This window comes from Peromyscus maniculatus, chromosome 22, assembly GCF_049852395.1.
Source record: "Peromyscus maniculatus bairdii isolate BWxNUB_F1_BW_parent chromosome 22, HU_Pman_BW_mat_3.1, whole genome shotgun sequence".
Classification (NCBI taxonomy): domain Eukaryota; kingdom Metazoa; phylum Chordata; class Mammalia; order Rodentia; family Cricetidae; genus Peromyscus; species Peromyscus maniculatus.
In genome coordinates this window covers 43205271-43233128 of record NC_134873.1, presented here as the reverse complement: position 1 = coordinate 43233128, position 27858 = coordinate 43205271, and the positions used below count along the sequence as shown (strand labels likewise).

Genomic DNA, 27858 nt, shown 5'->3' with positions numbered 1-27858 from the left:
CCACACCAGACGGACGGAAGCTACCGGCGGATTCATTTTCTCCTATACTCATGTAGGGAGCCATCGTGGTCCTCGGTACCCGTGGGCTGGAGAGGCGGCATGCCAAGGAGGAAAAATGCGGGTTTGAGGTGAGGAAGATGAGCTCCATCACTAGGTGGACAGGTACCCATTTCCCCAACTTGCTTCGGAAGGAAGGAGTACTCAGACTTTTGTGTGTTAAGTGGTATGGTCTCAAACCCAGGACAAATGGTTGAGGTGCCCATTAACATATCAAAGTGGACTCTGGATGCCAAGTTCTCCCAGCATCCCTCAGTCTTTACCCATTACAGGGCCCTCCTGACTGGCATGCCCCCGCCCCCCAACTCTCCAGTTACCTCCCCACACTCCTCTGGCTCCTATATAACTCAGCCAATTCCGCTATCCCACTATCCCTGCCAGCCTCCTGGCCCAGGCGGCTCCTCTCCCCTCCCCTCTCCTCCCATGTCCTGGCTCAGGCTTGTGTTTACTCTGGATTCTCCCAGATGTCTCCATAACTGCCTATGTTTTCCCTCATATCTAGAATAAACCCCCTCCACTGGACCTAGGAGCAATCATGTCCTTCCTTTTTCATTTCTTTTTCTTTTTCTTTTGGTTTTTCAAGACAGGGTTTCTCTGTGTAGCTTTGGAGCCTGTCCTGGAACTCGCTCTGTAGCCCAGCCTGGCCTCGAACGCACAGAGATCCGCCTGCCTCTGCCTCCCGAGTGCTGGGATTAAAGGCGTGCGCCACCACCGCCCGGCCTTGGACCTTATTTTAGAGTGCGCATGTGTGGATTCCTTGCCATCGACGTGGAGGTCAGAGGATAGCTTGCAGGCATCGATTCTCTCTCCACACTACGTGTGGATCCCTGGGGATACAATCAGGCTGTCAGCTCTGGCAGCAGGCACTTTTACTCACTGAGCAATCCTACCAGCCCTGGCCTAGTAATTATCTTTTTCTTTCCTTCCATGCCAGGGATGGAACTGAGTGTGGTGATTGATATGTTGTGGACCCTAATAAACTTGCCCGAGGATCAGAGGACAGAGCCAGCCCCTAGATTAGACACAGAGGTCAGACACTGGTGGCACACACCTTTTTTTTGTTTTGTTTTGTTTTCCAAGACAGGGTTTCTCTGTGTAGCTTTGCGCCTTTCCTGGAACTCGCTTTGTAGACCAGGCTGGCCTCGAACTCACAGAGATCCACCTGGCTCTGCCTCCCGAGTGCTGGGATTAAAGGCGTGGGCCACCACCACCGCCCGACGGTGGCACACACCTTTAATCCCAGTACTGGGAAGCACACACGCCTTTAATCCCAAGAAGTGACGGCAGGGCAGAGGAAGGTGTATAAGGCGTGAGGAAACAGGAACTAAAGTAGTTCAGCTGAGACCCCTTCCGGTGAAGACTCAGAGGATTTCAGTCAGAGGATGCGTGGAGTTGGTGAGGTAACAGGGGGTGGCTGTGGCTGGCTGGCTCTGTTTCTCTGCTCCTCAAGGCAAGCTTTATTAGGGTGCACAGTGTATCACCACAACCGAAAGCCTTGAACACGCTACACAAGCACCCTGTACAGCCAACCTCGTCCCCCAGCTGCAACAGGTAACTTTTCATCGAGCAATCGTTTCTTCTCCAGTGGGCCGATCGATGCACGGGATCTCCAAATACTTTTAAGCCCTTGCTGAAGAAGCGAGAGAGAAAGGCAAAAATGAAAAGCGAACACGAGACAGAGAGGCCAAAGGAAGAGAAGCAGGCAGTCGACGACTCCGCAGTGACACTCATTCCTTTATTGTCAACTGTGTTCATCTCGACAGGGCTGAGGCCTGCAGGCTGCCGGCAGCACCTCGCCGGGGTGCATTTCAACTGAACAGAAAGGCTCCGTCCTAATCCAAGGGGACAGAGGCTCGGGTTTTATATATATATTTGTATTTATATATTTATATAGTACATATGTCCCAGACAGTCGTATGTATAGAGTGACAAGAACGGGCCACTTTGTACCTTTAAAGACCATAGCAACAGACATGGAAATTTGGTCCTTATTAAGGCCCTTACTTTATCAATCAAATGTCTGATACATTAAAAAAAAGTGGGGGGGACAGACTGAGACCCAGGACCTCTGGTGGCTCTGTCCCTAGGGTATCTTACATTGCATGTAGCGCCCCCTGCACAGGTAAACACGCACAAACACACACGCACACAAACACACATATACAATACCACAGGCGGGGGCTCCTCCTCTGACCACACCTTGGGCCTAGCCCTCAGGCTGGGGTGCTGAAGTGGGGTCTATTGTGCTATAAGACTGTGAGGGACAAGGGACTCAGACAATGTGGAGTCAGTGTGTCCAGGTGATGAGTGGGGTGGTACATGCAGCTTCATCTACAAATGGCAACGCGGTTAGGGGGAGGTCCCGCGCTGCCCAGGTCACATGGGGAGATTCCTACACACAACTCCTGCCCCAGATACAGCTAAACCTCTGATCCGAATCCTGAGTGTCAAATAATCACAGGGCTCTGCTGGAAAGCTAAGATTGCCTTGAAGGTCAGACAGCCAAGAGGCCCAAGGGTCTAGTCCAGCAGAACAATAGAAAAAACACAACAGTGGAATTAAAGCAAGTGATCCTCAGCCGGGCGGTGGTGGCTCTCGCCTTTAATCCCAGCACCCGGGAGACAGAGCCAGGCGGATCTCTGTGAGTTCGAGGCCAGCCTGGTCTACAGAATGAGAACCAGGACAGGCACCAAAAAACTACACGGAGAAACCCTGTCTCGAAAAAACAAAAAAAAAAAAAAAAAAATGCAAGTGATCCTCGGAGGAGAACGTGATTGGTGTCAGAAGAGCTTAATTCCCAGAGAAGAGAATGGTCCACTGCCCTTTGCCACACACAAAACTTGCAGCAGATCTATCAGCTTCATGCATTACATAAATCACAGACCCGCGCATAAGCCAGGGAAAGGGACTCCCAACATTAGGGCACCTGAAATCCTAACTTCCTGTTCGCTCGCACCACTGAAATGACCCCTTACCACCCACCAAAATATACATCTTGAAAATAAATCAACATATTTGGCAGTATGATCCTTACTAGTAAGAGAATTTAGTTAATTTTTCAACCAATAGATAATAAAGTAGTAAACTGTTCAATGCTGACGGCAGAAATGACAATTCCTAATCCAAGAAATGGTGTGCTCATCAACATCTTTTGAGTAGCTCCAAGGCTTGAAAAAGATTAGATATAGGGCTAGGCATAGTGGTACACGCCTGTAATCCCAGCACTCTGGAGGCACAGGCAGGAAAATGGCTGCAAGTTTCAGACCAGCCTGGTCTACACAGTGAGTTCCAAGCCAGCCAGGGCTACACAGGGAGACCCTGTCTCAACATGAAACAAAGCAAACCAAAACAACAGAAACAGAGGATCATGGACGTTCCCTAGAGACACATCCAAGAAAGCAATTAGGGAAGGAATGTAAGTTTGTTGTAGGATAAATAGAACTGGATAAATTTAACTTAAATTTAAATATTTAAATTATTATTTATTTTCTCTCTCTCTCTCTCTCTCTCTCTCTCTCTCTCTTTTTTTTTTTTTTTTTTTTTTTTTTTTTTTTTTTTTTTGCTATGGCGCCAAGGAAGATCTTAAACTTCTGATCTGCCTACCTCCATCTCCCAGGTGCTGGGATTAAAGGTATGCATGCACCACCATACTCAGTTTAAACCTGAATGTAAGAAATGTATTTAATCTTTAGTTATTTGTAGGTCTGTGTCTGTAGGTGGGTATGTGCATGTGTGTGCAGGTCACTGCAGAGGCCAGAAGAGGGCGCCAGATCCCCTGGAGCTGCCTAATGCAGATGTTGGGAACTCAACTTGGGTCCCTCTGGAAGAGCAGCAAGTGCTGTCAATCATGGAACCATCTCTCCAGCTTTGATTTATTTATTTTTTTTTTGAAATAAAGTTTCCTTATATAGAATGGGCTATCCTCATTGGCAATTTTCCTGCCTCAACCTGAGTGACTATAAGCAACTTTGTGGGACTGCATATATATAAAAGCATTTTAAAAATAAAAACTGGGTATCACAGCTCACATCTATAATCCCAGCACTTGGGAAGCCATAGCAGGAGTGCCTGAAATTTGAGGCAAGGGCGGGCCACATAGCAAGCGGATACTAGTAGCAGGCGAGGGCTACACAGAAAGGCCCTACCGAGAGAGAGAGAGAGAGAGAGAGAGAGAGAGAGAGAGAGAGAGAGAGAGAGAGAGAGACAGAGACAGACAGAGAGAGACAGAGAGAGAAAGAGAGAGAAAGAGGAGAGTTAGAGATAGCTCAGCAATTAAGAGCACATATTGCTCTTCCTGAAGACCTGAGTTCAATTCCCAGCACTCACAACCACCTGTAACTCCAGCTCCAAGGGGGTCCATGCCTCTGGCCTCTGCATCCATGTATACAGACACACATCATTTCAAAATAATAAAAATCAATCTTAAAAAAATACGTTTTATCTTGCATGTAAAAAATAAAGGTCAATGAAAATTAACTTTTTAAAATAGAAATTTACTTATCACTTGCAATACCTGGAGACATTTTGGGCTGTCACAGAGGAAGGTGAGGAAGAGCCGGTCCACACAAGTAGTCAAGAATGGATCAAGTTTCAACAAAACAGTGTCCCTCCCCAAGATGTGACTAAGAAATAGGGGTAATAGGTAAATCTGGCAAAGATTGTGCCTGGGTGTGTTTCTTGTACTAGCTGGAGGGAAAAGCGAAGGATTTTGCTATCTGTATTTAGTAAGGGACAGAATGACACTGATTCTTTCCACTGTGGACTGAGATCGGACAGCTTCAGGGAACAGTGACCAAGGCCACTGTGAGGAAGCCACACCTCCCATGAGGACAGGCAGTTTGTTCACCAAAGGAACTTCTTGGAGGAGACGGAAACAAAGGGACCCGAGGGGGACTTCCCTTGTTGACAGTCCACGCTGTTCCACACCGCTCTGTTTCCTGCAGGTCTCATGGTGGCCACAACTGCTTGGTTCACAATTCCCAGTACAAGGGTGGAGAGGGCTGGTAATGAAGTGGAGTTGGGGAAGCCATGAGTTCTTGCCGTGAGCCCGGGGATGAGTCTCGGTGAGGCTACTGAAAGTCCTTGGGGAAGAAACCTGGAGGCTGGAAGAGTCTGGGACCCAGAAAGAGGCGAGCGAGGCTTAGTCCACCAGAAGTGCCGGCCCAATGCCATTAGGCTATCGCTTGCCCTCCACGGACACCAGCAGTTTCCCAGCCCCAGAAAGTGGTGTCACGGGCTGCTCACCGTCAGACCAGAAGATGGAGACTATGGAATGGACGGGTAAAGGAAGTACTGTCTTCTCAGGCACTAGGCATCTTCCCTTCTGGAGGCAGCTGACATGAGGAGGAGCTTTGGGGCCTGACTGAGGTGTCTACCCAGTCAGAAGAAGGAGGCAGGCCCAGGCAGCTCAGGCGAGGGGATCTCTCCTCACTAACCAAGCTCCATGAATAAATAACATGAATTAAATAAAGGAGACACGGAAAACCAGCAGAGGCACCATCTGCCAGTTTCTCACCCCTTCACACACACTGGTATACACACATACACACACGCGCGCGCGCGCACACACACACACACACACATGCATACATACCACTCACACGCACCAAGCATCAGATGCGATGAGTCAGGGTTGGCTGCCCTGTCCTAGGAGTCTGTATGATGGGCAGCCTGACTGAAGGCTGTCAGTCATGGTCTACCACTGCTGCGGGGTGCAGAGGAGCGGAGGCCGTGGAGGCATGAGCGGTGGCAGGTGGGGTCCGCTGAGGACTCTGGCACCTGGAGACAAATCAAAGGAGAGATCAGAAAACAGAGGACAGAAATTCAAGGTTTTTCCTCTCCTCTCCTCTCTCTCTCTCTCTCTCTCTCTCTCTCTCTCTCTCTCTCTCTCTCTCTCTCTCTCTCCCTCTCCCTCCCCCTCTCCCTCTCTCTCTTTTGGTTTTTTTTTTTTTTTTTTTTTTTTTTTTTTTTTTTGGGTTTTTCGAGACAGGGTTTCTCTGTGTAGCTTTGCGCCTTTCCTGGAACTCGCTTTGTAGACCAGGCTGGCCTCGAACTCACAGAGATCCGCCTGCCTCTGCCTCCCGAGTGCTGGGATTAAAGGCGTGCACCACCACCGCCCGGCCTCTTTTGGTTTTTTGAGACAGGGTTTCTTGTGTACCTTTGCGCCTTTCCTGGAACTCACTCTGTAGCTCACTCACACTTTCGACGTGGAAGGTGCGAAAGTCAAGATCCTGGTTAGTGCCACTGTGGTGAAAGTGAGCCCTGGACTTTAGGATGCAGGGGGAGTGCCTGGGTTGGTCAAGGCTGGAGAGGGTTTGAGTGGCAACTAAAAGAGAGCGTGGGGCCGGGGCGGTGGTGGTGCACGCCTTTAATCCCAGCACTCGGGAGGCAGAGGCAGGCGGATCTCTGTGAGTTCGAGGCCAGCCTGGGCTACAGAGTGAGTTCCAGGAAAGGCGCAAAGGTACACAAGAAACCCTGTCTCAAAAAACCAAAAGAGGCCGGGCGGTGGTGGTGCACGCCTTTAATCCCAGCACTCGGGAGGCAGAGGCAGGCGGATCTCTGTGAGTTCGAGGCCAGCCTGGTCTACAAAGCGAGTTCCAGGAAAGGCGCAAAGCTACACAGAGAAACCCTGTCTCGAAAAACCCAAAAAAAAAAAAAAAAAAAAAAAAAAAAAAAAACCAAAAGAGAGAGAGGGAGAGGGGGAGGGAGAGGGAGAGAGAGAGAGAGAGAGAGAGAGAGAGAGAGAGAGAGAGAGAGAGAGAGAGAGGAGAGGAGAGGAAAAACCTTGAATTTCTGTCCTCTGTTTTCTGATCTCTCCTTTGATTTGTCTCCAGGTGCCAGAGTCCTCAGCGGACCCCATCTGCCACCGCTCATGCCTCCACGGCCTCCGCTCCTCTGCACCCCGCAGCAGTGGTAGACCATGACTGACAGCCTTCAGTCAGGCTGCCCATCATACAGACTCCTAGGACAGGGCAGCCAACCCTGACTCATCGCATCTGATGCTTGGTGCGTGTGAGTGGTATGTATGCATGTGTGTGTGTGTGTGTGTGCGCGCGCGCGCGTGTGTGTATGTGTGTATACCAGTGTGTGTGAAGGGGTGAGAAACTGGCAGATGGTGCCTCTGCTGGTTTTCCGTGTCTCCTTTATTTAATTCATGTTATTTATTCATGGAGCTTGGTTAGTGAGGAGAGATCCCCTCGCCTGAGCTGCCTGGGCCTGCCTCCTTCTTCTGACTGGGTAGACACCTCAGTCAGGCCCCAAAGCTCCTCCTCATGTCAGCTGCCTCCAGAAGGGAAGATGCCTAGTGCCTGAGAAGACAGTACTTCCTTTACCCGTCCATTCCATAGTCTCCATCTTCTGGTCTGACGGTGAGCAGCCCGTGACACCACTTTCTGGGGCTGGGAAACTGCTGGTGTCCGTGGAGGGCAAGCGATAGCCTAATGGCATTGGGCCGGCACTTCTGGTGGACTAAGCCTCGCTCGCCTCTTTCTGGGTCCCAGACTCTTCCAGCCTCCAGGTTTCTTCCCCAAGGACTTTCAGTAGCCTCACCGAGACTCATCCCCGGGCTCACGGCAAGAACTCATGGCTTCCCCAACTCCACTTCATTACCAGCCCTCTCCACCCTTGTACTGGGAATTGTGAACCAAGCAGTTGTGGCCACCATGAGACCTGCAGGAAACAGAGCGGTGTGGAACAGCGTGGACTGTCAACAAGGGAAGTCCCCCTCGGGTCCCTTTGTTTCCGTCTCCTCCAAGAAGTTCCTTTGGTGAACAAACTGCCTGTCCTCATGGGAGGTGTGGCTTCCTCACAGTGGCCTTGGTCACTGTTCCCTGAAGCTGTCCGATCTCAGTCCACAGTGGAAAGAATCAGTGTCATTCTGTCCCTTACTAAATACAGATAGCAAAATCCTTCGCTTTTCCCTCCAGCTAGTACAAGAAACACACCCAGGCACAATCTTTGCCAGATTTACCTATTACCCCTATTTCTTAGTCACATCTTGGGGAGGGACACTGTTTTGTTGAAACTTGATCCATTCTTGACTACTTGTGTGGACCGGCTCTTCCTCACCTTCCTCTGTGACAGCCCAAAATGTCTCCAGGTATTGCAAGTGATAAGTAAATTTCTATTTTAAAAAGTTAATTTTCATTGACCTTTATTTTTTACATGCAAGATAAAACGTATTTTTTTAAGATTGATTTTTATTATTTTGAAATGATGTGTGTCTGTATACATGGATGCAGAGGCCAGAGGCATGGACCCCCTTGGAGCTGGAGTTACAGGTGGTTGTGAGTGCTGGGAATTGAACTCAGGTCTTCAGGAAGAGCAATATGTGCTCTTAATTGCTGAGCTATCTCTAACTCTCCTCTTTCTCTCTCTTTCTCTCTCTGTCTCTCTCTGTCTGTCTCTGTCTCTGTCTCTGTCTCTGTGTCTCTCTCTCTCTCTCTCTCTCTCTCTCTCTCTCTCTCTCTCTCTCTCTCGGTAGGGCCTTTCTGTGTAGCCCTCGCCTGCTACTAGTATCCGCTTGCTATGTGGCCCGCCCTTGCCTCAAATTTCAGGCACTCCTGCTATGGCTTCCCAGGTGCTGGGATTATAGATGTGAGCTGTGATACCCAGTTTTTATTTTTAAAATGCTTTTATATATATGCAGTCCCACAAAGTTGCTTATAGTCACTCAGGTTGAGGCAGGAAAATTGCCAATGAGGATAGCCCATTCTATATAAGGAAACTTTATTTAAAAAAAAAAAATAAATAAATCAAAGCTGGAGAGATGGTTCCATGATTGACAGCACTTGCTGCTCTTCCAGAGGGACCCAAGTTGAGTTCCCAACATCTGCATTAGGCAGCTCCAGGGGATCTGGCGCCCTCTTCTGGCCTCTGCAGTGACCTGCACACACATGCACATACCCACCTACAGACACAGACCTACAAATAACTAAAGATTAAATACATTTCTTACATTCAGGTTTAAACTGAGTATGGTGGTGCATGCATACCTTTAATCCCAGCACCTGGGAGATGGAGGTAGGCAGATCAGAAGTTTAAGATCTTCCTTGGCGCCATAGCAAAAAAAAAAAAAAAAAAAAAAAAAAAAAAAAAAAAAAAGAGAGAGAGAGAGAGAGAGAGAGAGAGAAAATAAATAATAATTTAAATATTTAAATTTAAGTTAAATTTATCCAGTTCTATTTATCCTACAACAAACTTACATTCCTTCCCTAATTGCTTTCTTGGATGTGTCTCTAGGGAACGTCCATGATCCTCTGTTTCTGTTGTTTTGGTTTGCTTTGTTTCATGTTGAGACAGGGTCTCCCTGTGTAGCCCTGGCTGGCTTGGAACTCACTGTGTAGACCAGGCTGGTCTGAAACTTGCAGCCATTTTCCTGCCTGTGCCTCCAGAGTGCTGGGATTACAGGCGTGTACCACTATGCCTAGCCCTATATCTAATCTTTTTCAAGCCTTGGAGCTACTCAAAAGATGTTGATGAGCACACCATTTCTTGGATTAGGAATTGTCATTTCTGCCGTCAGCATTGAACAGTTTACTACTTTATTATCTATTGGTTGAAAAATTAACTAAATTCTCTTACTAGTAAGGATCATACTGCCAAATATGTTGATTTATTTTCAAGATGTATATTTTGGTGGGTGGTAAGGGGTCATTTCAGTGGTGCGAGCGAACAGGAAGTTAGGATTTCAGGTGCCCTAATGTTGGGAGTCCCTTTCCCTGGCTTATGCGCGGGTCTGTGATTTATGTAATGCATGAAGCTGATAGATCTGCTGCAAGTTTTGTGTGTGGCAAAGGGCAGTGGACCATTCTCTTCTCTGGGAATTAAGCTCTTCTGACACCAATCACGTTCTCCTCCGAGGATCACTTGCATTTTTTTTTTTTTTTTTTTTTGTTTTTTTGTTTTTTCGAGACAGGGTTTCTCCGTGTAGTTTTTTGGTGCCTGTCCTGGTTCTCATTCTGTAGACCAGGCTGGCCTCGAACTCACAGAGATCCGCCTGGCTCTGTCTCCCGGGTGCTGGGATTAAAGGCGAGAGCCACCACCGCCCGGCTGAGGATCACTTGCTTTAATTCCACTGTTGTGTTTTTTCTATTGTTCTGCTGGACTAGACCCTTGGGCCTCTTGGCTGTCTGACCTTCAAGGCAATCTTAGCTTTCCAGCAGAGCCCTGTGATTATTTGACACTCAGGATTCGGATCAGAGGTTTAGCTGTATCTGGGGCAGGAGTTGTGTGTAGGAATCTCCCCATGTGACCTGGGCAGCGCGGGACCTCCCCCTAACCGCGTTGCCATTTGTAGATGAAGCTGCATGTACCACCCCACTCATCACCTGGACACACTGACTCCACATTGTCTGAGTCCCTTGTCCCTCACAGTCTTATAGCACAATAGACCCCACTTCAGCACCCCAGCCTGAGGGCTAGGCCCAAGGTGTGGTCAGAGGAGGAGCCCCCGCCTGTGGTATTGTATATGTGTGTTTGTGTGCGTGTGTGTTTGTGCGTGTTTACCTGTGCAGGGGGCGCTACATGCAATGTAAGATACCCTAGGGACAGAGCCACCAGAGGTCCTGGGTCTCAGTCTGTCCCCCCCACTTTTTTTTAATGTATCAGACATTTGATTGATAAAGTAAGGGCCTTAATAAGGACCAAATTTCCATGTCTGTTGCTATGGTCTTTAAAGGTACAAAGTGGCCCGTTCTTGTCACTCTATACATACGACTGTCTGGGACATATGTACTATATAAATATATAAATACAAATATATATATAAAACCCGAGCCTCTGTCCCCTTGGATTAGGACGGAGCCTTTCTGTTCAGTTGAAATGCACCCCGGCGAGGTGCTGCCGGCAGCCTGCAGGCCTCAGCCCTGTCGAGATGAACACAGTTGACAATAAAGGAATGAGTGTCACTGCGGAGTCGTCGACTGCCTGCTTCTCTTCCTTTGGCCTCTCTGTCTCGTGTTCGCTTTTCATTTTTGCCTTTCTCTCTCGCTTCTTCAGCAAGGGCTTAAAAGTATTTGGAGATCCCGTGCATCGATCGGCCCACTGGAGAAGAAACGATTGCTCGATGAAAAGTTACCTGTTGCAGCTGGGGGACGAGGTTGGCTGTACAGGGTGCTTGTGTAGCGTGTTCAAGGCTTTCGGTTGTGGTGATACACTGTGCACCCTAATAAAGCTTGCCTTGAGGAGCAGAGAAACAGAGCCAGCCAGCCACAGCCACCCCCTGTTACCTCACCAACTCCACGCATCCTCTGACTGAAATCCTCTGAGTCTTCACCGGAAGGGGTCTCAGCTGAACTACTTTAGTTCCTGTTTCCTCACGCCTTATACACCTTCCTCTGCCCTGCCGTCACTTCTTGGGATTAAAGGCGTGTGTGCTTCCCAGTACTGGGATTAAAGGTGTGTGCCACCGTCGGGCGGTGGTGGTGGCCCACGCCTTTAATCCCAGCACTCGGGAGGCAGAGCCAGGTGGATCTCTGTGAGTTCGAGGCCAGCCTGGTCTACAAAGCGAGTTCCAGGAAAGGCGCAAAGCTACACAGAGAAACCCTGTCTTGGAAAACAAAACAAAACAAAAAAAAGGTGTGTGCCACCAGTGTCTGACCTCTGTGTCTAATCTAGGGGCTGGCTCTGTCCTCTGATCCTCGGGCAAGTTTATTAGGGTCCACAACATATCAATCACCACACTCAGTTCCATCCCTGGCATGGAAGGAAAGAAAAAGATAATTACTAGGCCAGGGCTGGTAGGATTGCTCAGTGAGTAAAAGTGCCTGCTGCCAGAGCTGACAGCCTGATTGTATCCCCAGGGATCCACACGTAGTGTGGAGAGAGAATCGATGCCTGCAAGCTACCCTCTGACCTCCACGTCGATGGCAAGGAATCCACACATGCGCACTCTAAAATAAGGTCCAAGGCCGGGCGGTGGTGGCGCACGCCTTTAATCCCAGCACTCGGGAGGCAGAGGCAGGCGGATCTCTGTGCGTTCGAGGCCAGGCTGGGCTACAGAGCGAGTTCCAGGACAGGCTCCAAAGCTACACAGAGAAACCCTGTCTTGAAAAACCAAAAGAAAAAGAAAAAGAAATGAAAAAGGAAGGACATGATTGCTCCTAGGTCCAGTGGAGGGGGTTTATTCTAGATATGAGGGAAAACATAGGCAGTTATGGAGACATCTGGGAGAATCCAGAGTAAACACAAGCCTGAGCCAGGACATGGGAGGAGAGGGGAGGGGAGAGGAGCCGCCTGGGCCAGGAGGCTGGCAGGGATAGTGGGATAGCGGAATTGGCTGAGTTATATAGGAGCCAGAGGAGTGTGGGGAGGTAACTGGAGAGTTGGGGGGCGGGGGCATGCCAGTCAGGAGGGCCCTGTAATGGGTAAAGACTGAGGGATGCTGGGAGAACTTGGCATCCAGAGTCCACTTTGATATGTTAATGGGCACCTCAACCATTTGTCCTGGGTTTGAGACCATACCACTTAACACACAAAAGTCTGAGTACTCCTTCCTTCCGAAGCAAGTTGGGGAAATGGGTACCTGTCCACCTAGTGATGGAGCTCATCTTCCTCACCTCAAACCCGCATTTTTCCTCCTTGGCATGCCGCCTCTCCAGCCCACGGGTACCGAGGACCACGATGGCTCCCTACATGAGTATAGGAGAAAATGAATCCGCCGGTAGCTTCCGTCCGTCTGGTGTGGTCCTGCCACGGGTGCCAGAGAGACGGAATCTCGGTCTTGGCGGGAATAGGACTAGCTGAGAGGTTTGGGTCAGAGGTGGGGGACGCGACGATGTGTGGACAAGACCTACCCCCAAGAGTCACAGCGCTGCCTCCGTGTGAACGGGTGGTTGTGAAGTAGGAGGGATCAAGGCATCCTCAGAAGTACATGGTGGCTGAGGCTAGCTGCCCCTGAGTGGGGCTCCGTGCTGGCGGGCGCTTAGCTGAGGTTTGATGCTCAGCTTTGGAAACAAACACATAAACAAGTGAAGAAGATGATGGATGTAGTGGAGGGGGTGAATAAGGCTCTGGACAGCCAGTTTGGTGTGTGTGCTTGTGTGTGTGTGTGTGTGTGTGTGTGTGTGTGTGTGTGTGTGTGTGTGTAGGTCTCTACGGAAACAGAAAACAAAAAAAAAAAAATTCTCCAAGTCCCACCTGTTACTTCGTTTCTAAACACCTCCTGCACTTTCAGCTCGGACGGCAAACACAAAAGCCTCGTGACCTGCCGTTGGCTCCCAGAGCCCGGGGCTGGATGCACGCACAGGGCAACCGCCAAGACGGTAAGGAGCGGGGGGGGGGGGGGGGGGGGGGCGGGGGGGGGGGCGGGGGGGGGGGCGGGCGGGGGCTCCTAGCGGGGGGGGGCGGGGGCTCCTTACCGTCTTGGCGGTTGCCCTGTGCGTGCATCCAGCCCCGGGCTCTGGGAGCCACGAGGCTTTTGTGTTTGCCGTCCGAGCTGAAAGTGCAGGAGGTGTTTAGAAACTAAGTAACAGGTGGGACTTGGAGAATTTTTTTTTTTTTGTTTTCTGTTTCCGTAGAGACCTACTCTGAATAAGGCAGCAATGCATGGGTGGGACGTGTAGTTTACCGGGCCTCCACTTTTCTTTAGCCAAAGTGAAGGTGGACCGACGAAATTGTGTTTAGTGGGCACACACACCCCGCCCCCGCCCACAATTTTGTTATACGGAATTTAGAAATCATTTCAGAATGAGTGTTAGTGTGAAGTCTTGTTTTGAAAAAAAAAGTTAAAAACGTGTATTTACGAAGAAACGTTACTTTAAGGAGAAATTGAAATTCCATCATTGCAAGTGTAAAAAAAATAACAGGACATTAAACATTAGTAGCATTTCAACCTCTTTTATAAATGGACAACAAGTTGGGTCTTAGTAAGTGAAGCCTTACAGGTTATAAGGTGTTATTTTCTCCTTTAAACAAGTGTGTGTGTGTGTGTGTGTGTGTGTGTGTGTGTGTGTGTGTCTGTCTGTCTTAGGGGCGGGGCATGTGCAGATGGCCATGGAGCACATGCAGAAGTGAGAGGACAACTTGTGGGAGTTTGCAGGTTCTCAGTCTTGCTGCCCAGCACTTTTACTCACTGAGCAACTTCGCTGGTCTTGGTTTAGTTATTAATCTATTTTCTGGTTTTCAGAGACAGGGTTTCTCTGTCTAGTCCTGGCAGTCCTTGAGCCCACCGTATAACACTGTAGATCACTGTAAATAACTGTTTCCTTTAGCAGACAGACCAGGCTGGCCTTGAACTCAGAGATTCCCTGAGTCTGCCTCCCAAGTGCTGGGATTGCACCACATTGCCCGGATCCTGGTTTCTGTTTTTAAATGAGACTTTCAGAACTCAAAAGTAATGTTCATCATGGAGAAAATTGGAAAGTATGAAGAAGAAAAAAAGAACTCAGTTCACTCCTTTACTACTGCCTAGTCTTGTTTCCCCAAATCTGAATTATATGGTTTATTCAATCTGCATTTTTGTCGTTGTTGTTGAATGCTTCCCCTATATACATTTATTAGCTTACTTTGGGCTAGAATCTCACATTAATGGTTGTCTCCGATTTGCAGCAATCCTCCTGCCTCTGCTCCTTGTGTGCTGGGTTTATAGGCAGGCACCACCTTGCCCACTTTTATGGGATGCTCAGGATAGAACCTGGGCATCATGCATACTAGGCAGGTGCTCTTCCCGCCCACTTAGAATTTGTCTTTGTGACAGTATTGGTAGTTTCCCCTAACAAACATCTCTAGAAATAATATTTTGGTGGTGAGGAGTTTCTCTTCCACAGAAGTTTTACTTTCTACTTCAGGGACACCTCATTGACTGCTTCCTGTTAATGAAAGAGAAGATGCTATTTTAGTTAAAAGTATGCAAATCCCAAAATTAGTTAGGTGAATTAATTTTACTTACTTATTAGGCTTTAGTTTTTTGAGATCAGGTTTCACTTTGTAGCCCAGGCAGGCCTTAGCATTGGAAGCAGTAAGATTTCGGGAATCTCAGCAATCTTTATATCTTTTTGTTAACCTTTTTTTTTTTTTTTTTTTTTTTTTTTTTTTTTTTTTTTTGGTTTTTCGAGACAGGGTTTCTCTGTGTAGCTTTGTGCCTTTCCTGGAACTCACTCTGTAGACCAGGCTGACCTCAAACTCACAGAGATCCCCGCCTGGCTCTGCCTCCCGAGTGCTGGGAATAAAGGCATGTGCTGCTGCCGCCGCTGCCGCCACCGGGCATTTGTTTGGTTTTTGAGATGGACTCTTTGTAGCTCTGCCTAATTAAGAGCCCACTGTATAATCCAGGCTGGCCTTAAACTTGAGGTGATCTCTTACCTCAGCCTCTCCAGGGTTGGGATCATAAGCACATACTACCATGTCTGATTCAATCTGTACAGTACCTTGTGAATTATCTTTTGGGTTAAATAGTTTAATGATTGGGAAATTGTGACAACCAGGAAGAATAATTTTGCATCTGTTTTATTTTCTGAAATAATAAATTAGAACATTTACTTATTTTGTGCCCCAGATATCTATATGAAAAATAGTGTTTAAAAGACCGAGATTAGACGCCAGGGTGGTATTGGCGCACGCCTTTAATCCCAGCACTCGGGAGGCAGAGCCAGGCGGATCTCTGTGAGTTCGAGGCCAGCCTGGGCTACAAAACGAGTTCCAGGAAAGGCTCCAAAACAACACAGAGAAATAGTAGGCTGGGGAAATGGCTCAGTGTTTAAGAGCACTTGTACCCGAATGCACCTTTACAGAGTATCTCCTCCCCATTTAAAAAAAAATTATTTTACTTTTCTGCTGCCGTTTTGGGGGAGGGATGTCTGTCTGTGTGTATCTAGATGTGCATGTGGAGGCCAGAGGATGCTACTGTCAGTTGCTTTTCTCAGTTGCTCTCCCCTTTATTTACTGAGACATGGTCTCCCACTAAACTGGAAGCTTGCCAGTTGGTCTACATGTGTATCTGGCCAGCTTGCCCAGGCCTCCCCCATCTCCACTTTCCAAGTACTAGTATTATTTGTATGGGGCCACCATGCACACCTGAATTCAAAATTTTGTAAATTTATTTCATGTGTATGTATATCCTGTCTGCATGTCTGTGCACCACATGCACACCTGGGATTAGAAGAGGGTGTCTGGTCCTCTGGAACTGCAGTTACAGATGGTTGTGCTTTGTTCCAGGTTACTGAATATACTAAACTTAAAAACTTTTAAAATATGACTTAAAGAGTATTAATTACACCCTTTAAATCAAATATAGAAGCCCCCATGGTGCCTCATGTCTATAACCCAAACTCTCAGCAGGATCAGAAATTCAAGGCCAGGTTCAACTATGTAAAGTTTGAGGATGGCCTAGGCTACATGAAACTCCCTCAGAAATAAAAGAAAAAAACAATGCTATAAAATTTATATAAACTCTTTATTTAAATAAAAAAACAGAAGTAAGTAAGTAATTTCAGATGAGTCTAGTTTACTGAAAAGTGTGCATACTAAAATACTAGAGATGCTCAGTTTGGAGCTGGAGAGATGACTCAGTGTAAGAGCACTTGTTTCTCTTGCAGAGGACCGAGGTTCAGTTCCCAGCACCCACATGGTGGCTCACAACCATCTATATAACTCCAGTTCTAGGGGGTCCAATGCTTTCTGCTGACCCTGGACACCAGACACACATACATGCAGGCAAAACACTCATACATATAAAATAAAATAAATGTTTTAAAAAATGCTACTCAAGTTAGCTAAGATTGACATTTTGCTAAACATACAAGCAGGTGGAGGGTGTATATTACATAAAGTTCTATAATTTCTTTATGAATATCATGGATATCTTCTCATGGTAATAACTAAATTGCTGCCACCTTCCTTTTTTTGAGACAAAGTCTCATGATGGCAGGGTTGGAAAGAGTGTGCAAGTGCTAGCAAGCCAGTGCACAGACACAGAGACAAACTGGGACAACGTAGTGCATGTGCCCTATGCCCAAGGACCTACTTTATTGGACCTACCCACCCATCCACCCACCCACCCTATCTATCTGAGACAGGGTCTCTCTACATACCACTGGCTGTCCTGGAACTTGCTCTGTAGACTAGACTGGTCTTGAACTTGAGCTCCGAGATCTGTCTTTCTCTGCCTTCTAGTGCTGGGGTTAAAGGAATGTACCACCACTCCCGGCTTATGACATACTTTTTAAAACTAGGCCCGACCTTGCCGGGTGATGGGAGGCAGAGGCAGGTGGATCTCTGTGAGCTAGAGGCCAGCCTGGTCTACAGAGAGAGTTCTAGGACAGCCAAGGCTACATAGAGAAACTCTGTAACCAGGCCCTACCTCTTTAACATTTCCGCTGCATAATAAATCTATCAGATTGCAGATCCATCAGTGAATTTGCCCTTTGATGAAACCATGCCTTCATGATCCATTCACTTCCTTGAATCCCCCCACCTGAACACTGACTCATTAGGAGCCAAGTCTTCAACACTTGAGCCTTTTGGGGATACACTTATGTCAGAATTATAATGGTATCTGTGTTGTCGTGTGCTAAAAATATTCCATGGCCTTTGAACACCTAAAATGGCCACTGTGATTACAAACTGCATTTAACATTTTATTTAATCTTAATTACTGCTAAAAATCAGTATGTGGGCCAGGCGGTGGTGGCACATGCCTTTAATCCCAGCACTCGAAAGGCAGAGGCAGAGGTAGGCGGATCTCCAGAGTTCAAGGCCAGCCTGGGCTACAGAGTGAGTTCCAGGACAGGCTCCAAAGCTACACAGAGAAACCCTGTCTCCAAAACAAAACAAAACCAAACAAACAAAAATATCGGTATATGGCTATTATTGGATAATACAGAATTAAAGTAATTTCCCATGTTTATTGACTATTATTACATTTTTTTTTTTAAATAGGGTTTCTCTGTGTAGCTTTGGAGCCTGTCCTGGAACTCTGTAGACCAGGCTGGCCTTGAATTCACAGAGCCTGCCTCTGCCTCCTAAATCCTGGGATTAAAGGCATGCACCACCACCACCACCACCACCACCACCACCACCACCACCACCACCACCACCACCCAGCTGACTATTTATTGTTATATTCAAACTGGGGATTGAATTTAGGGCCTTGTGTTTGCTAGCCAGGTGCTACATTCATGTGCACCCATAGTGTCATGCCTCTGACCCTCATTTTAAGTTTTGAGACAGTCTCACTAAGTTGTCCAGGCTGGACTTGAACTTATTGTGTAGCCCAGGCTGGTCCTGCATCAGTGTCCTGAGTAGCTGAGATTGTAGATGTTCTTCAACTTACAAAAATACAATATTTGTATTTTTTGCCAGTAAACTTTGCTATTCAGATTTTATCTTTAGTCTTTTTCTATGTTATTCCTGATCTTTAAAATTTTAGTTTTTATTTATATGTATGTGTTTGTCTCTCTGTGTGTATGCCATGTGGTGCAGGTACCTGCAGAGTCTAGAAGAGGGTGTTAGATATCCCAAAGCTGGAGCAGTGAGCTGCCTAGCCCAAACTTGGGTCCTGGAAGAACAAAATATTCTTTTTTGTTTGTTTGTTATTATTATTATTTTCTATCATCAGCTTGATACAGTACAAATTTTTATCCTAATAGTGAAATGTTTCACTGAGGCTTGCCCAGTGATTGAGTAAAAACTTCTTATAAGCCACAGTCATCCTAGGGTTCCCCCTGCTATGTAGCCTCCCTGGTTCTGTGGGTTGCAGTCTGATTGTCCTTTACTTTATATCTAGTATCCACTTATGAGTGAGTACATACCATGGTTGTCCTTCTGGGTCTGGGTTTCCTCACTCAGGATGATATTTCCTAGTTCCATCCATTTGCCTGCAAATTTCCTGCTGTCATTGTTTTTCTCTGCTGAGTAGTACTCCATTGTGTATATGTACCACATTTTCTTAATCCATTCTTCAATTACAGGGATCTAGGTTGTTTCCAGGTTCTGGCTATTGTGAATAGTGCTGCTATGAACATAGTTGAGCATGTATCTTTGTGGTATGATTGAGCATTCCTTGGGTATATGCCCAAGAGTGGTATGGCTGGGTATTGAGGTAGATCAATTCCCAATTTTCTGAGAAACCGCCATACTGATTTCCACAGTGGTTGTACAAGTTTGCACTCCCACCAACAGTGGAGGAGTGTTTCCTTTGCTCTGCATCCTCTCCAACATAGACTGTCATTAGTGTTTTTGGTCATAGCCATTCTGACAGGTATGAGGTGGTATCTCAGAGTCGTTTTGATTTGCATTTCTCTGATGACTAAGGTGTGGGGCGTTTACCCACCACCCCCACAGCTTCCCAGAGTTTTCTTGAGTGTGAGCAGCAGGAAATATTAGATAGAAGGATTTATAGCGGAGAATCTTGCGGAGATAAACAGATAGAAAATAAAGGATAGCCTCGAGAGGGCCTGGAACCTATTCCAACGGGCCCCCGACTGTCTCTGGTCCAGGGTTTTTATAGAGACGCCAAGGGGTGGAGCAAAAGACCTCCTCCCCCAGCACAGCCAAGTGCAGGCCATCTCAGACACCTGCACTCAGGCCCGTGGTCCTGATCATCCTCTATTCGGACCTGCTGGGTAAAGCCACGAGGAACCCCAGAACGGGCTCCCACACTAAGGATGTTGAGCATTTCTTTAAATGTCTTTCAGCCATTTGAGATTCTTCTTTTGAGAATTCTGTTTAGCTCTTTAGCCCATTTTTTAATTGGACTGTTCAGTATTTTGATGTCTAGTTTCTTGAGTTCTTTATATACTTTGGAGATCAGTGCTCTGTCAGATGTGGGGTTGGTGAGGGTCTTTTCCCATTCTGTAGGCTGTAGTTTTGTCTTATTGACTGTGTCTTTTGCCCTACAAAAGCGTCTCAGTTTCAAAACATCTCATTTATTAATTGTTGTTCCCAGTGTCTGTGCTACTGGTGTTATATTTAGGAAGTGGCCTCCTGTGCCAATGCGTTCAAGAGTACTTCCTACTTTCTCTTCTATCAAGTTCAGTGTAACTGGATGTATGTTGAGGTCTTTGATCCACTTGGACTTGAGTTTTGTGCATGGTGACAGATATGGATCTCTTTGTAATCTTTTACATATTGACAACCAGTCATGCCAGCACCATCTGTTGAAGATACTTTCTTTTTTCCATTGTATAGTTTTGGCTCCTTTGTCAAAAATCAGGTGTTCATATGTGCGTGGATTAATGTCAAGGTCTTCAATTCAATTCCATTGGTCCGTATAGAACAAAATATTCTTAACCACTGTGTTCTCTCTCCAGTTCCTATATCCTGGTCTGTCTGTCTTTTTAAAGACATCTACCTCCCTACCTCCCTAGTGTTGGGATTTCCTTCATGTCAATTTCTGAGTGTTTTTATATATAAAGGTAATTTGTTATATTACAGATCTATTTTCCTGTTTTTTGTTTTGAATGAATTTGTGGAGATTTTTCTTTTCTGTACAGATTTTTTGTGTGTGTTTGGTGTGTATTATAAAAAGAAAGTCAGATGATATCTGACCTTCATTTGGGGTTTGTGCGCAGAGGACAGCTTTTGTGAGTTGGTTCTCTCCTCCTGAGGGTTTTGGAAAAGATCAGACTGAGGTCAGGCTTATTTGGCAAAGGCATTTACCTACACTGACCCATCTTATTGGCCCCTGTCCTGGGCATGTACTCAAGTGTGCACCCTCATACATAAGTACTTCAAGATTTACTTTTATTTGTGTGTGTCTGTATGAGTGTGTATCATGTGTGTGCAGGTGCCCACAGAGGACCTCTTGGAACTGGAGTTAGAGGTGGTTGTGAGCCATCTGACCTAGGTGTTGGGAACTGAACTGTGGTTCCTCTGCATGAGCAGGAAGTGCTCTTAACTGCTGAGCCATCTCTCTATCTAGCCCTGCACATCTACACATATATATTTAATGTTAATGGAATTAAATTGATCAGTCTTTAACTTTTCTTCTTTCTAGGTTTTGGGAATCCTATGAAATATTTTTCAAACCATTAAGAGATTATAAATTGTGGGCTGGCGATGTAGCTCTGTCCGAAGATTGCTTGCCTAACAAGAATGAATTGGTTCTATCCCCAGCACTGCATGGTTTCATGGCATGAACTGAGTTGTTGGTATAATCTTGTATGGGCTTAAGAGGTGGAGATAGGAGAATCAAGGGGTCAGAGTTATTCTCTGCTTCATAATGAATTTGAGGCATCTGGGCTTGAGATCCTTGGGAGAGGGTTTTTGGGGAGGGGGAAGGAGTGAGAAATGGGGATATTAAGTGATTTTATTCATTTAGATTTTGAGATAGGATCTCATGTAGATTAGGCTGCCTCGAACTGGCTGTATGTTTGAGGATGACCTTGAACTCCTGATCCTCCTGAGTGCTGCTGGGATTTCAGGTGGGCACCACCACGACAGGTTTATGTGGTACCTGGACTCATGCAGTGCTAGGAATGAAATCCAGGGCTTCCTGTATGCCAGGCAGGCAATGTGCCAGACGAGCCACATCCTCAGGCCTCCATCTGGAGTCTAACTCACTGATGTTTGAATTATGCAGTAGCTGGTTTATTGATACTCAATTTCAAATAACACTGTTCCTGTGGGCGCTGTTAGTACTTTCTGCTCCCTTTCTTCCTTCTTCGCTTTTGATTTGGTTTTGAGATAGGGTCTTTTTTGTAATCCTGCTGGGCCTGGCATTTGCCATGCATCCCAGCTTGGTCTCCAAACCAACAGTCAGTGTGAGCCACCAGCTTGACTCCAGTGAAATACATGAGCATGCTATGAAGTTTTCCCTACTGTGTATTTTGTGTCTTTATGTAAAAAGCAATGGGTAAAATAGAGAAATAATTTTTATCCTAGAAGGTGTGGGTTAACACCGGAGAGGCTGAGGCCGATTTGCCAGGAGCTTGGAGTCCACATGGGTTAGATAGTAAGTTTTAGGCCGTACTGGACTGTGTTGTGAGACCTTGTCTCAAAAAAACAAGCAAGAGAAGCCCAGCAGCCATGCTATGGTCTCTGTGTGAAAGAGGACAGGTGGCAAGCGGCCTTACGAGTTGAGCGAGTGTCAGCTGAGGTCCAGCAAAGACGACAGGGAAGGACCTTGGAGTGAGGACCGCACAGCTCAGCCGAGTTCATACTCTGCAGTGACACTTGGTTTTCACAGCGTGGTCTGATTCTAAGAGGGCCACTTCATCTGCTTGGAACCATGACACATAGAAATTGTGAGATAAATGTATATTCCTTTAACAAAAATTTGATAATACAATGTATAGTCATGAATAAGAATAAATATGTTGAGCCGGGCGTTGGTGGCGCACGCCTTTAATCCCAGCACTCGGGAGGCAGAGCCAGGCGGATCTCTGTGAGTTCGAGGCCAGCCTGGGCTACCAAGTGAGCTCCAGGAAAGGCACAAAGCTACACAGAGAAACCCTGTCTCGAAAAACCAAAAAAAAAAAAAAAAAAAAAGAATAAATATGTTGTTGAAGCTGTGTAGTGGTAAGTTAATAAAATTTGAGTGTTCAAGGCCTCAGTGTTTAAAAATGGTGAGTAAAGACTGGAGCAATTTGGCCCAATGGCTAAGAACATGGAATGCTCCCCCTGCCCTCCAGACAGGGTTTCTCTGCGTAGCTTTGGAGCCTGTTCTGGAACTTGCTTTGTAGACCTGGCTGGCCTTGAACTCACAGAGATCCGCCTGCCTCTGCCTCCTGAGTACACCTCCGGGCAAGAACATGGAATGCTCTTGCGGAGGACCCATATTTGATCCCCAGTACCCATGGCTAGCATTTACAACCACCTGTAACTTGCGCTTCAGGGGGATCCAACTCCCTGAGTCCACAGACACCTGCATTCACGTGTATAGACACAACACATGTCCCCATACAAAAGTGAAAATCTTAAAGATGATGGATAGAAAATTTACAGATCATTGTAAAATGAGGCACAAGGTGAGGAGAAGGAAGACTGAAAAATGTCCGATATATTGCTAATTCAACTTTGAGTATTGTGAAGTACTGGAAGAGAAAGGCTGCAAGGGTGGAAGGTTGAAAAAAATCGACGTGACGTGTTTTTCTTCTGGGAATAGTAGCTTTTTATGCAGGAGCTAGCATGTCTGTCTGAGGTGGTTGGGCCGTGTGTGGGGTTTGTTAGAGAGGTTGGAAAGTCAAGTGTGCCTGGCTGGGTGTTTCCTCCCTTGGCCTTCCTTCACACGGTTGTCATTTTACGTTTCTTCTCCCCACATGTATTACACATGGAGTTCTCCAGCTGGACCTTGTTCTCAAATTCTGTTGGTCTCCTGAAGTGTAAGGAGCTTTAGTGTGCTTCTTTCACACAAAAGTTATACCATTTCTTTATTATTATTCGTTTTTGCTCATTTGGTGAGGTAGAGTCTTGCACTATAGCCTTAACTGGCCTGGAACTTGCTATGTAGGCCAGGCTGGCCCTGAGTGCTGGGATCTTAGTTCTTAGTCCTCATGCCTGGCTTACTTATCTTTAATGGTTTTTATTAGTCCACATTAAGTTATACATAATAATGAATTCCATTACAACATTTTCATCCATGTCCATGAATTTTTATCATTTTATCCACCATTATCCTGCCTTGTCTCCTCCTCCTGCTGATGCCCTTCCTCTTCCCTCCTTTCCCTTGTACTTTCTTTGCTGATAACAGTTTGGTGGCCCAGTGAGTTTTCATTTGGGTTGCTTACAGGTGCATGGAGGAGGGGTTATTGACGGGATTGTGGGCACTTCCCAGTGTAGCCACTGAAGAAAATGCCCCTTCCTCCTCCTCTGGCAGCCATTAACAGCCAAGATTTCCAGGAAGGGGGTGGCTCATGGGGCCACTCTCCACTTCTTTGGCTCTTTGAGATAGGGTCTCTCACTGTGAGAGCTAGTCCAGGCTGACCTCAAATTCCTGTTGATCTTTCTGCCTCCACCTCCTAGCCTTGCCTCATGGCCTCCGCTATTATCGTAGGTGTGAGCCACCACACCTTCTTTCTAAGTTGTCTCATTTTGTGTTTGTCGTCACCCCACATTGCTCTAGAGAAGAGAGTATACCTACCTTTTAGAATCATTGTTTTACTTATCACCATATAGTTCCCTTACTAACCTGTATATATTGCCATTGTCTTATGATACTACAAATTAGAAAGCCCATGAAAGATTATAATTTTGCATATAACTATGGAATGAATTTTTATATATACACACACACACACACACACACACACACACACACACACACACACACATATATATATATATAAACACAAAAAAGACTATATAGTTTTTCCATGCAGAGTTTCTCTGTGTAATAGCCTTGGCTGTCCTGGAATTCTCTTGGTGGTCCAGGCTGGCTTCGAACTCACAGAGATCCCCTATCTGCCTTCTAAGTGCTGGGATTAAAGGTGTGAGCCACCATACCTGGCATGGAAAATAATTTTGAAAGTTCAGGAGAAAGCCTATTATACTTACCATATATTTGCTCTTTATTATTTTTTTTAATTTATTATTTTATGTGTATGGATGTTTTGCCTGTATGTATATTTGTATACTGTGTGCATGTCTGGTGCCCTTGGAGGTCAGAAGAGGGCATTGAATTCCCTGGAACTGAGGTTAAAAATGGTTGTGAGCTGCTATGTGGGTGCTAGGAATTGAACCAGAGTCTTCTGGAAGAGCAGCCAGTGAGTGCTCTTAACCTCTGAACCATCTCTTCAGCTCCCAACTCTTCATATTGTTTTTATATTATATTTTTTTTGAGATAGAGTCTCATGTAGCCCACACTGGCCTGGAATTCCCTATGGAGTCAAGAATGACCTTGAACTTCTGATCCTTCCACTTCTGCTGGAGTACGTCACTGAGTCCGACTTGTTCTTTCATTATTTATTGTTCAGATTCTGATAGTATTTCTCTTCTGCCTTGAAAACTTTTAGCTGTCTTTTAGAACATGGTCTCCTAGCAACAGACTCCTAGTTTCTTTTTTGTGGGAGAGATCCCTGATACCACCTCCAGGTTTAGTAATTCTGTAAGACAACACACGGGGCTGGGCTTTTAGTCAGACTAATCACTGTCATTTATTATGGCGTAGAATTCAGTCACAACTGGGTGCAGTAGAAGCAGGACATGGTGCATGGGCCTGTGACCTCAAAACTTGGGGGATATGGAGGCAGGATTTGGATTGAGACTTTGTTTCAAGGAGAAAACAACAACAAGGCTGGGAAGATGATTCACTTGGTCAAGTGTACACAAGCAGGAGGACCTGAGTTTGGATCCTCAGCACCCACGTAAAAAGCCAGGTATGGTATGTATGCTTGTAATCCTAGGACTGGGGAAGGAAGACAGGCAGACCCCTGGAATCCACTGGCCAGCAATGAGCCCCAGGCCTAAGTGAGAGAATGTCTCAAAAAGGAAGTCCAGTGGAGGGCTGCTAAGGGTAATGTACTTGAGGTTGACCTTTGGCATCCACCCACAGGTACACATGTGTGAATGTGTATTTACATACAAAACATTCAAATTGAAGTGGGTAGATAGATGGAAATATGCTTGAGGTGAAATTTGGAGGAAGGTTTCAAGTGGTTTCTGAGTAGGATCACAACTTAGTGCCTCCAGGAGTGAATTATGACAAGGAATAAAAGTAAAACGTCTGTCACGAAACAGTGCCAGGGAGTTTTGTTTTTTTTTTGTTTTTTTTTTTTTTTTTATTGAGAACAGGTCAGCATATATCACAATTCTGAATTTCTAGAAGGAAAGCAGATGTTCACATAAATCACATGGTTTGTACAGGAAAATTTCTCTCCAAGTCCAAGTTCTCATATACCAGTCAATGGCCAGTTGTTGGAGGCAGGACAAAATAAGGACAGTAGTTACAGGCTTGCTCTGTTCTTTTCCTTTTCTGCACATATTCTCTGTAAGAGTGACTTTAGCTGCGTGGTGGTGGCTCACACCTTTAATCCCAGCACTTGGGAGGCAGAGGCAGGAGAATCTCTGATTTCAAGGCCAGCCTGGGCTACAGAGTGCCAGGACAGGCTCCAAAAGCTACACAGAGAAACTCTGTCTTGAAAAAAACAAACAACAACAAAATAAAACTTTGTTTTTTGCCGGGCGGTGGTGGCGCACGCCTTTAATCCCAGCACTCGGGAGGCAGAGCCAGGTGGATCTCTGTGAGTTCGAGGCCAGCCTGGACTACCAAGTGAGTCCCACGAAAGGCGCAAAGCTACACAGAGAAACCCTGTCTCGAAAAACCAGAAAAAAAAAAAAAAAAAAAAAAAAAAAAAAACTTTGTTTTTAAATTTTTTTTTGGCTTTTTAAGATTGTTTCGCTGTGTAGTTCTGGCTGTCCTGGAGCTCTTTCTGTAGACCAGGCTGGTTTTGAACTCCAGAGATACACCTGCCTCTGCCTCCTGAGTGCTGGGATTAATTGTGTATACCACCACTGCCTGGCCAAGAACAACTTAGTCTTGTAAAATTGTTAAGTGTGTGTGTGCCTGTGCTTGCAGAGGTCCGAGTTAAATTGTATTCCCCTGGAGCTAGAGTCATAGATAGGTATTTGTGGGCTGCCTGACGTGGGTGCTGGAAAAGGAACCTCCTCCAGAAGAACATTTTGTGCTTCTAACCACTGAGGCATTTATCCAGCTCCTGAGAATAACTTTATTTTACTTTCATTCCAGAAGGGTGTTTTGTTTTGGATAGGGTCTAACCCAGCTGGTTCTTCTTGCCTTAGCCTCTGGAGTTCTGCTATTCCAACAGGGGCCACCGTTCCTAGTTGAGTGTTCTTGCTGAGTATAGATTTTAAGGTTGGTAGTCCATTTCTATGGGTACTGAAAGGTCGACCTTTGTTTCCAGTGAGACACATACAGCTGTGTAGTTTTCAAATCATTTTTCTAAATATGTTACATAGTTTTTAATGGTGAATAAGGTTTTTTGTAAAACATAATTTAGTATTTTTTAATATGTTTGTGTAAGTGTGTTAGAACTTGAGTTACAGACAGTGGTGAGCTGCCATGTGGGTGCTGGGAATTGAACCCAGGTCCTCTGGAAGAGCAGTCAGTGCTCTTAACTGCTGAGCCATCTCTCCAGCCCCTGGAAAAGGTTTTTATGAACATGTTTGCACAGTTCTTTGTCTCAGTATATGCTTTTAGTTATTTTTTATTAGGAATAAATTGCTAGGCCATAGTTTTAGCTTTTTATTGTTGCTATTTTTTTTTTTTTTTGAAATTAGAACAGGCTGTCTTTAAATTCACTATATAACCTAGGGTGACCTGGGTTCAATCCCAGCACCTACATGGCAGCTCACAATCGTATGAAACTCCAGTTCCAGGGGATCCAACACCCTCACAGACATACACACAGGCAAAACACCAATCAATACACATAACATTTGGACTCTTGATCTTCTCTAGCCTCTTGTGCTGAGATTGTATATGTACATTACCACACCCAGGGTTTTGAGTTTTGGAGTTCTGTTCCAAGGCTAATATTACTTTTTTTTTTTTTTTTTTTTGCTTAAAAGATAAGAGCACTTTGATGTTCAATTATGATTAAATATTACCATGCATAATGAGAGAACTTTACACTATAAACAAATGTATTTCCATCTGAATTTTTCTTATAAAATTCTAATTGTTTTTGTGTTTCTAATTGTGTTTGATTTATTAACATTTCTTCCTTTTATTAGTTTCCCTCTAAATATTAAGGGGGTATGTTTTGCTTGCTTTTGACACAGTCTTGCCATATAGCACAGGTTGTCCTGGAATTCAAGACCCTTCTGCCTCAGCATACAATTCTGAGCTCTTTCTTCTATTGCTTTCTTTGAATAAGTATTTTCTCATTGATTTTTCTCAGACAACTT

General features: G+C 45.8%; 2 protein-coding genes and 3 long non-coding RNA genes across 16 annotated transcripts in view; 3 read left to right on the top strand and 2 right to left on the bottom strand.

Annotated features, from left to right (window-relative positions):
- LOC143270264 (uncharacterized) overlaps window positions 1-3603 on the top strand; it is a 29230-nt gene extending 25627 nt beyond the window's left edge. For 2 of the 3 annotated variants that reach the window (XR_013047395.1, XR_013047394.1), the window contains one exon: window positions 57-3603. Coding sequence is in view for 1 of the 3 variants with exons in the window: in XM_076559562.1 (XP_076415677.1) it covers window positions 57-128; window positions 1643-1873 (303 nt within the window). In the remaining 2 variants the exon portion in view is untranslated. The remainder of the gene's footprint in view (window positions 1-56) is intronic. The other variant, XM_076559562.1, reaches the window with a different exon arrangement.
- A 926-nt stretch (window positions 3604-4529) lies between these two features.
- Window positions 4530-5645, bottom strand: LOC143270270 (uncharacterized). Its single transcript, XR_013047413.1, has 2 exons — window positions 5302-5645; window positions 4530-5169 (listed from the first exon to the last, which is right to left on the bottom strand). It is a non-coding gene; the product is annotated as an uncharacterized LOC143270270 (long non-coding RNA).
- A 1435-nt stretch (window positions 5646-7080) lies between these two features.
- LOC143270272 (uncharacterized) lies at window positions 7081-8196 on the top strand. Its single transcript, XR_013047415.1, has 2 exons — window positions 7081-7424; window positions 7557-8196. It is a non-coding gene; the product is annotated as an uncharacterized LOC143270272 (long non-coding RNA).
- Window positions 8197-8767: 571 nt separating this feature from the next.
- LOC143270267 (uncharacterized) lies at window positions 8768-13525 on the bottom strand. Of its 8 annotated transcripts, none has more exons than XR_013047407.1 (5): window positions 13195-13335; window positions 12852-13001; window positions 9261-12686; window positions 9051-9106; window positions 8768-8965 (listed from the first exon to the last, which is right to left on the bottom strand). It is a non-coding gene; the product is annotated as an uncharacterized LOC143270267 (long non-coding RNA). The 8 variants fall into 8 exon arrangements; XR_013047405.1 differs by having other exon boundaries at window positions 8768-8941; XR_013047406.1 differs by having other exon boundaries at window positions 8768-8941; window positions 9051-9102.
- LOC143270261 (putative Polycomb group protein ASXL2) overlaps window positions 13393-27858 on the top strand; it is a 79658-nt gene continuing 65192 nt past the window's right edge. Inside the window, exon 1 of one of the 3 annotated variants that reach the window (XM_076559542.1) lies at window positions 13393-13529. The gene's annotated coding sequence lies outside the window, so the exon portion shown is untranslated. Of the gene's footprint in view, window positions 13530-22462; window positions 25308-26407; window positions 26804-27858 lie in introns of those variants that run through there. The other 2 variants (XM_076559543.1, XM_076559544.1) reach the window with 2 other exon arrangements.